Source organism: Acinonyx jubatus, chromosome E1, assembly GCF_027475565.1.
Source record: "Acinonyx jubatus isolate Ajub_Pintada_27869175 chromosome E1, VMU_Ajub_asm_v1.0, whole genome shotgun sequence".
Classification (NCBI taxonomy): Eukaryota; Metazoa; Chordata; class Mammalia; order Carnivora; family Felidae; genus Acinonyx; species Acinonyx jubatus.
The window spans coordinates 45,019,760-45,033,147 of NC_069397.1; the positions used below are offsets into that span (position 1 = coordinate 45,019,760).

At 41.9% G+C, this 13,388-nt stretch overlaps 1 protein-coding gene across 2 annotated transcripts in view; it reads left to right on the forward strand.

Moving 5' to 3' along the window:
• The first annotated feature begins 384 nt into the window (after positions 1-384).
• Positions 385-13,388, forward strand: part of DCAF7 (DDB1 and CUL4 associated factor 7) — a 30,655-nt gene continuing 17,651 nt past the window's right edge. For both annotated transcript variants that reach the window (XR_003416794.2, XM_027048039.2), the window contains exon 1: positions 385-765. Coding sequence is in view for 1 of the 2 variants with exons in the window: in XM_027048039.2 (XP_026903840.1) it covers positions 628-765 (138 nt within the window). In the remaining variant the exon portion in view is untranslated. The remainder of the gene's footprint in view (positions 766-13,388) is intronic.

Consider the following 13,388-nt stretch of genomic DNA (forward strand, 5'->3'; position numbering starts at 1 on the left):
TGGCAGCTACAGAGAAGAAGTCAGAGGAGGTCACACAAGAGGTTTCACTCTCAAAGATTTGGCCTAGAACTTGGAGGCCTGCTGCTAAGCTGCTAGCCTGTACGCCACCCACGCCCCCATTCACCCGCACTGCGCCGTTATCTCTCTGACTGACATTTTTGTCAACCAGTCACCTTTAGAGCTGAGAAAGCGCCTGTCCCCCCCGATATTGGGCGGGGCAAGTCATTGGAATGACAGACATTTGCGCCAATAGTGAAGAGCTTCAGAAGCTACTGGTGCACTAGCCAATGAAGAGTAGGAACCACTGGAAAGGACGTATCAGGCAGCCAACGGCCGGCGCCACTACGGGGGTCGCGTGGCTTCCGTTCCGAGAGGGCGGGGTGGGGCGGGGCTTCAAACGGAAGGTGGCTGTGGTCCGAGCCGAAGCAGGTTTGAAACTGGGGGTTGGGCCCGGCAGTCGTTGTCTGTCGCCGCGGCCCCGCTTCCGGGCTAGGCCGTCTCTGCCCGCCCCCGCCCCGCCTCCTTTCGGACCCCTCAGTCTCCGGCCCGGCTCCCGGTCTGACTCGCGCCCGGCCCGCAGCAGCTCGCTGTCGTCCCGGCCCGCACTGCGGCCCCGCCGCCGCCACCATGTCCCTGCACGGCAAACGGAAGGAGATCTACAAGTATGAAGCGCCTTGGACCGTCTACGCCATGAACTGGAGCGTGCGGCCCGACAAGCGCTTTCGCCTGGCGCTGGGCAGCTTCGTGGAGGAGTACAACAACAAGGTGGGCCGGGCAGGGGCTCGGAACCCAGCTGGCGGGGAGCGGGCCCCTGGAGCACTCTTTCCGGGCCGGAGCCCCGACCTCAGGACCCTCCTGCGGACTTGCCTTAGCGCCCCGGAGCGGTTCCTCTGTGTCTGGCCCTGTGCAGAAGCTTTCACGCTCGTTGTCTCATTTAATCCTGGCAGCATTCCTGTGTAGTCAGGAGCGTAATTACCCCCATTTTACTCATGGGGAAACTGAGGCACCGTGTTGTGAGTTGCTCGAGTCAGAAGCTAGCTGATTCGTGGGGGAAACGGCACTCAAACTCGACTTTACACCCAAAAGCTACGCCATTTATCACTCCAGTCTTCCCCCTTCCCGCCGCATTGCCTCAGTTGGGGGCGGACGGGGGAAGAGAGAGAGATGGCTGTGAAGAAAACTACTGGCGCATCAGTTGGTGGTCTCACACTCTTGGCTACGCTAAGTTTCTGTTAGGGCTGTTTACTGTGCAGGCTTCCCCGCCTCCTACTCCCACCCCCAGGTACTATTCAGGGACCACCCCCACCACGCCACCCCGCCCGCCTCTTCTGCCAGGAGTGGGTCACTGCTATTGCTGCCTGATATCTGTCCTCTTCAAAATGATCTCTTTTTGGAAATTTTGGCCCGTGACCGTGATCCTGTCACTGTTTTCTGAAAAGAGAAGGGTGACCTTTTCCTTATCTTTTCTTGGCTTTCATGCCCTTACAGAAGTGTAACCTTGAGTAGTAGTAAGTCTTCCGGGACATCAACAATTTGAAATTTGAGGCTCTTTCATAGAAGCACAGGCAGCAGGTGGAAGCTTTTTAAGCTGACATTGCAGCATAGATTTATTTTTGAAAGTTGTTGAATACATCAGTGGGCAGAGTTTTCTTCCCTTTATCCCTTAATCTCTTCCTTATCGTATTAAACACTGTGATGGGGATCAGAGCAACAGAAAGCCTTGGCTAGTGGTGTTTAAAGTCTTATATTTATACTCTTGCTGGACACCATGAACACCATGACTTAAGAAGAATGAAACTGTGTGGACGGTGATAGGCATGGTTCAGGGAAAAGAGCCCAGTCGAGTTTGGTTCTGTCTGGTCCACTGACTAGCTGTGGGGTGTTGCACAGGTTAATCTTATTCTTTCTGACCCACAGTTTGTTGGAGGCAAAGAGTTCTTTTTTACACATAAACAAGAAGCATTTGTACATTGTAAGTTTGCTTACAGTTTCCCAGGAGCATTTCTCTAGAGTCCAGGGCTCAGCTTTCCTAGAATCCCCTTTGAGAAATGGATGAAAGGACTGGACTCTCATTGCTCGGACGTAACATGCACAGTTTACACACAAATCCCAGGGACTGCACACTCATAGTGAAGTCTACCCATTGTCCACAGAAAGCAGAGAGTCCTGAGCAAAACGTAGTTTTATTTTCTGTAATGGCTGGCCCTTCCTTATGGCCCATAGTGGATAGCAGAATGGAACGGAATTCGAGATCCTGATGTGAAAACTGTGGTAGTAAAATTGAGACCCTTATTATTTAAGAATATATGTTTAAAAGAAAAAAAAGTAAAATCTGTCAAAAGGCTTGAGTTTTTTATCGCAAATTGATGTCCCCTTTTTTCTTGCAATATCTTCCAGAGTCAATTTGGGTAAACAGTAGTAGCCCCATTTCTGAGAGGAGGAGCTGAGCCACAGTTAGGCTGCTGGTAGAATCAGTGAAGTAACGGGTCAAACGTTAGTTGCGGGAACTCTGCCCCAAAGTGTGTCCTTTCATTTAGCAACTTACTGGAACTCGTCTGTGCCAGGCTACGCAGGCAGTGTGGGTCTTAGTAGTAAAATGCAAACTAATAATCCTAATAATCACAGGATAAGCAGTTACTTCTGTCTTAACTCCCTTGCATGTTACTGGCAACGCAGTATCTTAAAACTGTTGTTGTGCCCCAGCCTATCTAGGTCCGGGTTCTTAACTTTGTGTGTGTGTGCGTCATGGACACCTATGACAATCTGAAGCTGATAGACCTCCTTTCATAATTATGTTTTCAAAGACACAAAATACATAGGATTAGGAAGGAAATCAATTATATCAAACTACAGTTATCAAAAACTTTTTTTTTTTTTTTTAGTGTTTATTTTTGGGAGAGAGAAAGCACCCATGTGTGGGGAGGGGCAAAGAGAGGGAGGAGAGAGAATAGAATCCCAAGCGATTCCATACTGCCAGTGCAGAGCCCCACACACAGCTTGAACTCATGAACCGTGAGATCACGACCCGAGCTGAAACCAAGAGTCGGACACCTAACCAAGTAAGCCACCCAGGCGCCCCTCAAAAACATTTTTTAAAAAGTGGAGCTATAGTAATATGTAGTTGTAAATTAATTCGTTAAATTACACCATCCAGTGTAATTATTATAATTTTAAAGTAGTAATGAGGGTAAATAACATTTCAGAATGTTTAATTAAAGTGATGTGATATGATAAAAATCTGATTTCTGTCAGTAACAAAGTCAGATATTGATGTGGCTGTGCATAGCCACCTCCCTTCGTAATGGAAGGAAATGCTAAATTTCAGCCAGAGGTTAGTGAAAATATGAATGAGTGATTCAAGCTCATGGACTTCAAGTTAAGAAACCCTGCTGTAGAGGATCTGTGCCTAGGGGCTGATGAGCAGTAAATACCCCTTGAACACAGTGACTCTTAGGCTCAGTTTTAGAGAAAACTTTTATCACAGAGGTGCCACACTTGACAATTTAGAGGAATTTATAAGTTATCGGTTGGAATTTTCAGATCTTTGTTTCCTGCTTGCTGTCAATACTGATTGCCAGCAGAGGGCAAAACAAATGGACACAGCAAATTAGCATTGGTGAAAAAGCCCAGAAACGGCCCTCTTTTTTTTTACTGTGGAGACATTGACATAAGAATACACATTATTATAATTTCTAAAATTTTTGAATTAATGCAATCACGTTTTCCTATAGTAAAATTATTTGTATTTCAACAAAATTAAATTTATTAGCATTTCAAGAACAACTTGACTTTCAGGTGTTCCATCATCTGAATAAATTTGAGAATTGTTTTAGAGTAAACAATTGAGTTGATCCTATCAACTGTACCTGGAATAAGAAGTCCCATCATCAGTAGTTGTGTTTCATGTTCCCTCGTTGTGGTCTCTGCTGGAGGGTACAGCAGCATTGATGTTGGAGTGGTGGTTCTCTAAATTTTAGTGTGTGTGTGAGAATCCCCTGAGGGACTCGGCACATTCCAGGGTTCCATCCCTGAAGTTAACAGACACTTACGTGATTAAGAAACAGGTGGTCCAGATGGCTCTCTAAGAACATTACCCTGGGATTACCTAGGCATCTGCTGACCAGAAGTAGGAATCCTATCTTTTTGCATCTACATTCGCCTAAACATTGATTCTGCTCTTCCATCCCACGCAAAAAGCTCTGTTACTGAATAGCCCCTGGGACGCCTGGGTGGCTCAGTCTTTCTGCACCAGATAGCCCCTTTGAGGTACTCTGTGGCTAGGTTATCAGTCCTGCCTCTTCCTAGTTTTGTGTGGTTTGAGCAAATTAACCTCTGTGCCTCAGTTTCCTCATCTATAAAATAAAGGTAATAAAATTAAATGAGTTAATATATGTAATGGGTTTAGGAACTCTGCCTGAGACAGACATAGTTAAGCAATGGAGAAATGTTTGCTGTTGGGGGTGGCTCAAGTGGTTGAATGTCTGACTCTTGATTTTGGCTCAGGTTATGATCTTCCAGTTTGTGGGTTTGAGCCCCAGGTCAGGCTCTACGCTGGCAGAGCAGAGCCTGCTTGGGATTCTCCCTCTCTCCCCATCTTTCTCTCCTTCTGTCTCTGCCCCTCCCCTGCTCATGCGCAGAAGTGTGCATGTGCTCTCTCTCAAAAGGTAAATAAACATTAAAAAAGAGAAATGTTGGCTATTATTAGATATTACTGTATCTGTAATTGAAATATAATCAAGAAGGGGTGCCTGGGTGCTCAGTTGGTTAAGCATCTGACTTTGTTCAGGTCACGATCTCGTGGTTTGTGAGTTCAAGCCCCGCATTGAGCTCTGTGCTGACAACTCAGAGCCTGGAATCTGCTTCAGATTCTGTGTCTCCCTCTCTCTCTGCCCCTCTCCTGTGCTCGCTCTCTCTCTCTCTCTCAAAGAGAAATAAACATTAAAAATTTTTTTTTTAATAAAAAAAGAAAGAGAATCAAGGAGAATTGTATGGGTGTTAGGTAAATGTGATGTATTTTCCAGAGGAAAGGTACCTCAAAATGTCATTATGTTCATTCCTCTGCCTTTTAAAGACCCAGAGGAAAAAATTTTCTTGATTCCTTTCAACTAAATCCATTTTTGTGGTCTAGAAGCTTCTTGTAGTCAGACTCCAAGTATTGTAATGGTCTAGTTTAAGCCCATTTTCTCTTGTTCTACCTGGGTTAGACATGGTAGTTGATAAAAGAACTCGTGTATTTCTCCTGAGTTTTGAACATATCTGTGGTCTGTAGACAGGTGGTATTTCCCCTGTATTATGGGGAAAGATGGGTAGCAGTTCCTGGGTTTCTGTTTCACTTAGTTGCATGTTTCAGGGATGGTTTTGAATAGAGTTGGCAGAGTGATACGGATTTATTTTGCCCTAATATTTAATTAGCTGACCATCGTGCTTTAAGATTTAGCATCTAGAAAGCATTTTTGAGGTTCTGAGGAGAGAAACTGTAGGTATACATGATGCTTTTTGAAGAATACTGATAGTGAATCTGGGTAAGACTACCTTGTACTTGAAATACACATGGGATGAATGCTTGCCTTTTCATCCTGTGTTGATGCCTCTGAGACTTTAAGTAGTTGCTTTATCTGTTTGGCACATAATGATTTTAACTCTGGCATATAAATGTTCATTTCTTAGTATTCATTGTGGCCCTTCAGGAATATCTTCATTTAATTCAACAAATGTGTGGGGTGCCTGGGTGGCTCCGTCGGTTGAGCGTCCGACTTCAGCTCAGGTCACGATCTCCCAGTCTGTGAGTCCGAGCCCCGCATCGGGCTCTGTGCTGACAGCTCGGAGCCTGGAGCCTGCTTCAGGTTCGGCGTCTCCTCCTGTCTCTGCCCCTCCCATGCTCATGCTCTGTCTCTCAATAATAAATAAACATTAAAAATTTTAAAAAATAATTCAACAAATATGTATTGAACACACAAGCAGTGTGTTTGGGCACAATGATGATACTTAGTAACCTTCTGTAGACTTTGTTAGCAGATGTGAGATTGGCAACAAAAAAGAGAAAGTGTTTTAGTACACGGAAGTATTTTGGATAGATACTTAGAATTTTGCAGTGCTCCATCAGTCCCTGGCAAGACTGTCAACAGGGAAATTTACACTATAAAACTCTTCTGGTTTTAACTTCCTCCTTTCTCTTTTCTAGACAGTGAGAGGACTAATTCCTCCATGGGACGACGGGATAAAAGTGCTGCTGCTATATTGCTTTTTGCCCTAACCTGGTTCACACAGGCCTACTGGAGATGCTGTGATTTGAACAAGGAATGAATCTGTGTTCTATAGGTAGTATGGCTTGCCTGAGGCCAGGATGCCAGAGCTGACTGGTTAGCCTCTGAGACAGGAGCCAAAGGGGCACTATGCCAGAATTCATCTTAAAGTTTAACAAGGCAGGACTTCTCTGCAAACATTGATCAATAATAATCAGTCAGGAACAGGCTTGAAGGGAGGACAGATGGAAAAGAACAAGAAAAACGGGCATATTCTCTCAGAATTTTGCTTAGCTGATTTTGGTTATATTAATCACAGAAAATGTTCCATTCACTGGAGTGGTATATTGATTTGCATAACTTGGGGTCTTTAAAAAAATTACATACATACACACACCTTCACCCTCATGTTCTGGTACTAGCATTGTGTATAATAAAGTGGAATGCACAATTTCCTCCCTCAAGGAGCATATAATAACAAGACAAACATGACATCTTTTAAAAATTTTTTAAATGTAAGATACATGTAATGTGAATAGTAATTTATGTTGCTATTCATGAAAGCATTTGAAAGTGAAGATGTGGTCATGTCTTCAAGGGGTAAATATTTTATGTTGCATATATGCTTCTTAGGAGACATCTGACATAGTAATGTCCACAGTTTTAAAATAAGTAAAAATGATCTTTATAGCCCTTCCTTTATAGAGGCATTTTTTTTTCATGCTTGGGGTAAAGTATTGTGAAGCAATAGTTGCAGAAGGACGGGGTGGGAGATAAAAGTTTAATAGGACAGGAAGACTCTGGAGAAAAAGGCACAAGGGTAACCTAAATGTGAACAACAAGATGTTTATTTGTTTTTTTTATTAAAGTTCTTTATTTATTTAAGTAATCTCTACAACCTATGTGGGACCCGAACTCACGATCCTGAGATCAGGAGTCTCATGGTCTTCCTACTGAGTCAGCCAGGTGCCCTGACAATAAGATGTTTAAAGTCGGATAATTTTTCCTTATGCCCCCAAAAGTAATTGCAGAAGGACAGCAGTATAATGAAGATCCCATGGGTATAGGAAGATGCTGAGAAAGGATATCTTTGGTTGCAGATTTCAAACTCATACGGTTCTCCAGAATAGGATTTTGACAGGCAAGATCAACATTCCTTTATTTGGAACAGTGAGAAGAAGGTGCACAGGCTGGCCGCAGGCAACTCTCCAGACCCCATTTGACCCCTTGGGTAAGAGGGGAGCTAAGCTACACAAGGAGACACATAGACATGCCGTCTTCTTTAGAAGCATTAGATAAGGCAGGTTGGAAGAGATACCGAATTGTGAGCAGCTGGACCGTTTCTCATCCCTGTTGGCTGGGGAGATGCTACAGTTTCATGTGTTTCTGCTAACTTGGAACATGGCCCTGGCTTCTCTCAGGTTCCCATAGGAACCTCCTTCAGATCTTATAGGAAGAACTTGTCTCAGTCAAAAGACATCAGCACAAGATCTAGAAAGATAGATACTATAAGACAAAAGGAAAATATGGGAAACAAGTGGCAGGTAAAATAGCCTCACTACAAAGATGTTTTTTTACCTCAGATGAAAATTAATGGCCATTCCTGCCACCATGAATTCAGAGAACTTAGGAAAGGAAGGAACTCCAAGCAGAGATACAGGAGATCAGGTAAAATAAGGCATGGTGACAGGAGGAAATGGAACATCAGCAGGTAGAGCCCAGGAAAATAGTGAAGAGAAAATAAAAGTTATCACAGAATTAAAAGCCACATTGGAAAGAGAATAAAAATGAATATAAACTGCTGAAAAATTAGTGAAGGATAGGGAAGACAGATTACAAAAATGAAATGGAAATAAATAATTAGAAAGAATGTAGTAGATACAGAAAATAAAGAAGATCTGACTTAGGTATAATTGGTGTCCCCGAAGAAAAAGATCACAAAGAAATGAAACACAAAAACTCAGGGTACCTGGGTGGCTCAGTCGGTTAAGCGTCCGACTTCGGCCCAGGTCATGATCTCATAGTTTGTGGGTTTGAGCGCCATGTCGGTCTCTGTGCTGACAGTTCAGAGCCTAGAGCCTGCCTTGGATTCTGTGTCTCCCTGTCTCTGCTCCTCCCTCATTCATTCTCTGCCTCTATCTCTCAAAAATAAATAATAAAAGTTAAAAAAAAAAAAACCGCAAGTATGTAATTAAAGACTTTATGAAAAAAATGTTTGAAGTAATGAGCTTACACCTTATCTCAAGGGGCACCTGGGTGGCTTAGTTGGTTAAACGTCTGACTTGATTTTGGCTCAGGTCAGGATCTTGTGAGCCCCATGTCAGGCTCCGTACTGAGTGTGGAGCCTGTTTAAGATGCTTTCTGTTTCTCTGCCCATCTCCCATATGTGCATGTGTGTGCATGCACACTCTCAAAATAAAAACCTTAAAAAAAAAATCAAGAAAAATGGACACAAAACAATTGGCACTGAAAACTTTCCTAGGAAAGTTTCTTAATTTTAAGGGTGAAGAAAGAATCTTTTGGGCATCCAGGCAAAACAGTTGAGTCCTCTTAAAGAAAAAGAGAAATTAAATAAGGCTTACCATATTTGAGAATAGAAGGTAATGGAGTAATATCTACAAATCTGCAATTATTATAGATTGTGCCACTATAAATAAATACCTGAGAATATGCTTAATAATATGTAAGACTTATACTGTAAAAACAACGCACTTTTTAAAAAGATAACTCAAGGGGTGCCTGGGTGGCTCAGTCGGTTAAGCGTCCGACTTCAGCTCAGGTCATGATCTCGCGGTCCATGAGTTCGAGCCCTGCGTTGGGCTCTGTGCTGACAGCTCAGAGCCTGGAGCCTGTTTCAGATTGTGTCTCCCTCTCTCTCTGACCCTCCCCCGTTCACGCTCTGTCTCTCCCTGTCTCAAAAATAAATAAACGTTAAAAAAAAATTTTTTTTAAAGATAACTCAATTTACAAAAATTGACCACATATTAAAAAACTTTTTTTAAGTTAAGGGAAGTCAACTGATTAAAGATACTACATATAAGGGGCACCTGGGTGGCTCAGTCAGTTCAGCGACCAACATTGTTGGCTCAGGTCATGATCTTGCATTTTGTGAGTTCGTGCCCCGCATCGGGCTCTGTGCTGACAGCTGAGAACCTGACAGCCTGCTTTGGATTTTGTGTCTCCTGCTCTCTCTGCCTCTCCCCTGCTTGCACTCTCTCTCAAAAATAAACATTAAAAAAAAAATTTAAAAATACTGCATCTCAAAACTTAAGGGAAGATGAAGAAACTTAAGCCCAGATATTATAAATGACTTGCCCAAAGTGACATAGATGGTAAAAACAAGGCCAGAATTGGAATACTGTTTGTCACCAGAGTCTTAAATATATACAAATGTCAAAAAAAAATTAAGAGGAAAAAGAATGTGTTGAAAAATGGAAACAGTTGCTCTGCCAGATTAGAATAAATATACTGGAATTGGTATAGTTATAGCCAGAGAGATTGGTGGAACCCCGTGTTCCAAAGTGGATCTAAGTATATATAGAAATGTAGTATGTGGTAAGATAGAACCTTAATTCAATAGGAAAAACATTAATAAGTTGTATGGCATAATTGGCTGTTCATCTAGCAGAAATATTTAGAGCCCTCTAGTTCACGTTGTATATGACAATCAATTCTAGATCAAATGCTTAAATGTTAGGAAAAGTCGCACAAGCAATAATAGAAGAAAACTGACTAGGAAATATGTACTGAGGCAGTGGGGGTAAGCAGAGAAGAAGGCAGTCTTAAATCATTAAACTCAGAGTCAAGTAAGGAAAAGATTGACAGATTGTGGCACATACAAATAAAGCATTTCTATGTGAAAAGATATGTGGTGGACAAAGTCAGAAGATACATGATAGCCCAGGGGAAATATTTTCAGAACACGACAGGTTAATTTATTTGGTATGATAGAAACACAGACAAAGTATAAATAGCCAGTTCATAGGGGAGGGAATGCAAGCGCTCAATAAATAGGAAAAAATGCTCAACCTCACAGTTAAGGCAAATGAGAATTGACTTCGTAATTTTTTTCCTTTCAAATTTATAAAAATTAACTGCTTCTAGTGTTGTTGATGGTATGAGGAAATGAACACTTTTACATATGAAGATAGGAGTGTGAATTGCTACAGCCTATTTGCAAAGTAAATCAGCATCCTTTAAAATTAAAAATGTGCATACCTCAGGGCGCCCACCTGGTTTAGTTGGTAGAGCTAGAGCAGGCGACTCTTGATCTTAGGGTCACGAATTCAGGCCCCACGTTGGGCATGGAGACTACTTAAAAATAAATAAGTAAAATAAAGCAAGTATTGCTGCATTAAAAAAATAAAAAGTAATAAAATGTGCATACCCTCTAATATAGCAGTCTCATTCTTGGGATTCGCCTCCAGAAATAAAGATAGCAAGCAGTACATAAGCACGTATTACAAGTCATGTAAGAAGTAGTAGTGGCAAAAAAAGGGAGACCATGTACATCATTAGGGGAGTTGTTAACCCACATAGTATGGTACATTTATTCTGTGAAATACTGTGTGTTGATTAAAGAATCTACATATTGACCTGAGGGGTGTCCATTATTTTGTTAAATTAATGAAAAAATTTATAGCATTGGATATAGTATTTCATTTTTCTAAAAGTTGAAGGAAAACCCTGCACTTAGTGTGTATATATGTTTGAGCATAGAGAAGCAACATACACTAAATAATTGTGATGTAATGGGGATGGGATAGGGGGAAGTTATTCACTTCTTTTGTATACCTATACTTTGATTTTATGTAATGGTCATACATTTTGTAATTCTTACAATCTATAGAAGTTATTAAAGAGTGAAATAAACCCAATTGCAAGATCATTCAGTTAGAACTTGTAAGTCTGAGCAAGAAAATGGTAGAAGATATAATGGTAAGGGGTTTAGGGTAGAATGTTGGTGTCTAAATTCTATCAGTCACCCCCTTTCCCCTCGGGAGCTTCTTATCAAGGAAGTTATATACCAATAATAAGAGCCAAAGGAGAAATCTAGCCTCAACCTAGTAATGGCTGAACAAGCACCTCCAATGTGGTGCTATTGCCTGGTAAACTAAGTTGGAGAAATGCAGATTGGCCTTAAAACCCAAGTGAGACTTTCTGCTTTTCCATGTCTAATTTATGGGCAGACCCAACCTGACCTCACCTACTCAGCTGAAGGTGGAGAGAAGCTGGAGAAAGGATGGCCAGACCCATAGTGGGTAGGCTTATTTGTCTCTCCATGTGGGAGTAGGAGGGGCAAGAGAGAGCTGTCGTGCCTGCCTTAACAGAGCAGTCAGTCCCCTGGTTCAGGCTCAGGCTTTGGCCAGCTTAGCAATTGGAACTAGTTAAGGGTGGGGATGGAGAAAAAGAACTCACCCTCAGTATTTCTTCCTGTGGGGGACAGGGACAGGAACTCCTTTTCCTATGGGCATAGGTGGACATATGGAGTAGGAGGAGGGGGGTGTAAAGATGGAGAGTGCTATTAACAGTTTTTAAGACTATGCCAAAAACCTAGATGAAGCACAGTGTTTTTTTCAAATGTTTTAATTTCTTTTTGAGAGAGAGAGAGCATGCACGCCAGGGAGGGGCAGAGAGAGAGGGAGACCGAGGACCCTGAGTGTGCTCTGCACTGACAGCAGCAAGCCCGTGTGGGGCTTGAACTCACAGACCTGTGAGATCATGACCTGAGCCACCCAGGCGCCTCTGAAGCATCATTTTAAGGGCAAACAAAGTGCAAAACTTCAGTGGAAAATCTGAATAATTCCTAAGGATTTTTTGAAGAATTGAAAATGTAGTCAAAGATCTATCCCCCAAAAGACACCACCCTCAGAGTTTTATGGGCAAACTTACCAAAGGAAGTATATAACAAAGGCACAGTAACCATCCATAAGAGTTCCTATAAATCAAAAAGAAAAAAGACACAGTTCCTTAAAATATACTGGGCAGATGTTTTAAGTTGGTGTTTTTCTAGGTAAAGAGCTTGGGTTGTAGGATAGTACTACCTATATTTTCAAGGCAGCTTCATGATTGTGGACAAGATACTTACCATCTCTTTTACTCAAGCAACTAGGAAAGTGGGAAGAAGAATAGTACCTACCTCATGAAGATGTTGAAAGGATTAAATGAAGTAGTGCATGTAAAGCATTAAGCATGGTTCTTATACTTGATCCATTGTAAGCACATAGATAATTAACAGTGGTTACTGTTAATCAGAAGTATAAATAGTAAACATGCTCAGCCTCAGGAGTAAAATGGCGAAATACCATTTTTATCCATCGGATTAGAAAAAATGTAAAAGATTATTTTCAGTGTTTTAAAAGTTGTGGAGAAATTGGCACTCTCATATACTGTTCATGAAAGTGTAAATGGAAGCAGACTTTTCGAAAGCTGTTGGATCAAATCTCTTAACTGTGTTTTTAAGCTTAACACACATTATCTCATAGTTTCTGTGGTGTTAACATTTAAAATGTGATGCAACAATTACACTGCTAGCAATCTATCCAATAAAGCATTTGCACATGTGTACAAAGTATTGTTTGTAATAGCCAAACAATGGGATATAACCACAATGACTGTGTATGGTTAATTATGGTGTGCCTAACAGCCTGCTGTAGAAGAATGAGCTAGAGCTGTTATGCTGACATGAGAAGACCTTCCAAGATAAGTTAAGAGCAGGTTGCAGAATACATTTTCTGGTCCAAGCCTGTTTATGTTTCTTCAAACACCCCACAGATACTTATGAATACAGATGCGCAGAGAACCATTTGGAAAGATACCTACCAAACTGGTTTGAGAATAAGTCGAATTGGGGATGGAGCTAACAGGGGACTTTACCACTTCCCTCTGTATTATGTGAATATTCACAGAGGACTTCCATTCTCTTTCATCACCACATTGTAAACATATGAGCATCTGAACAAAAATGACTCATGAGTAACAGTGAGAGCCAGGTGTTACTCCTGTCAATACTTGATTGGGGACTCGGAGCAGAAGAGCTAAAGTCAGGTTAAGGATAAAACACAGGTCTGTGCAACACTTGAAGTCTTTGGGGAGATCAGGAAAGCTTAAATCCCAGCCATTACCTACTTCTTCCCTGGGTTAGGA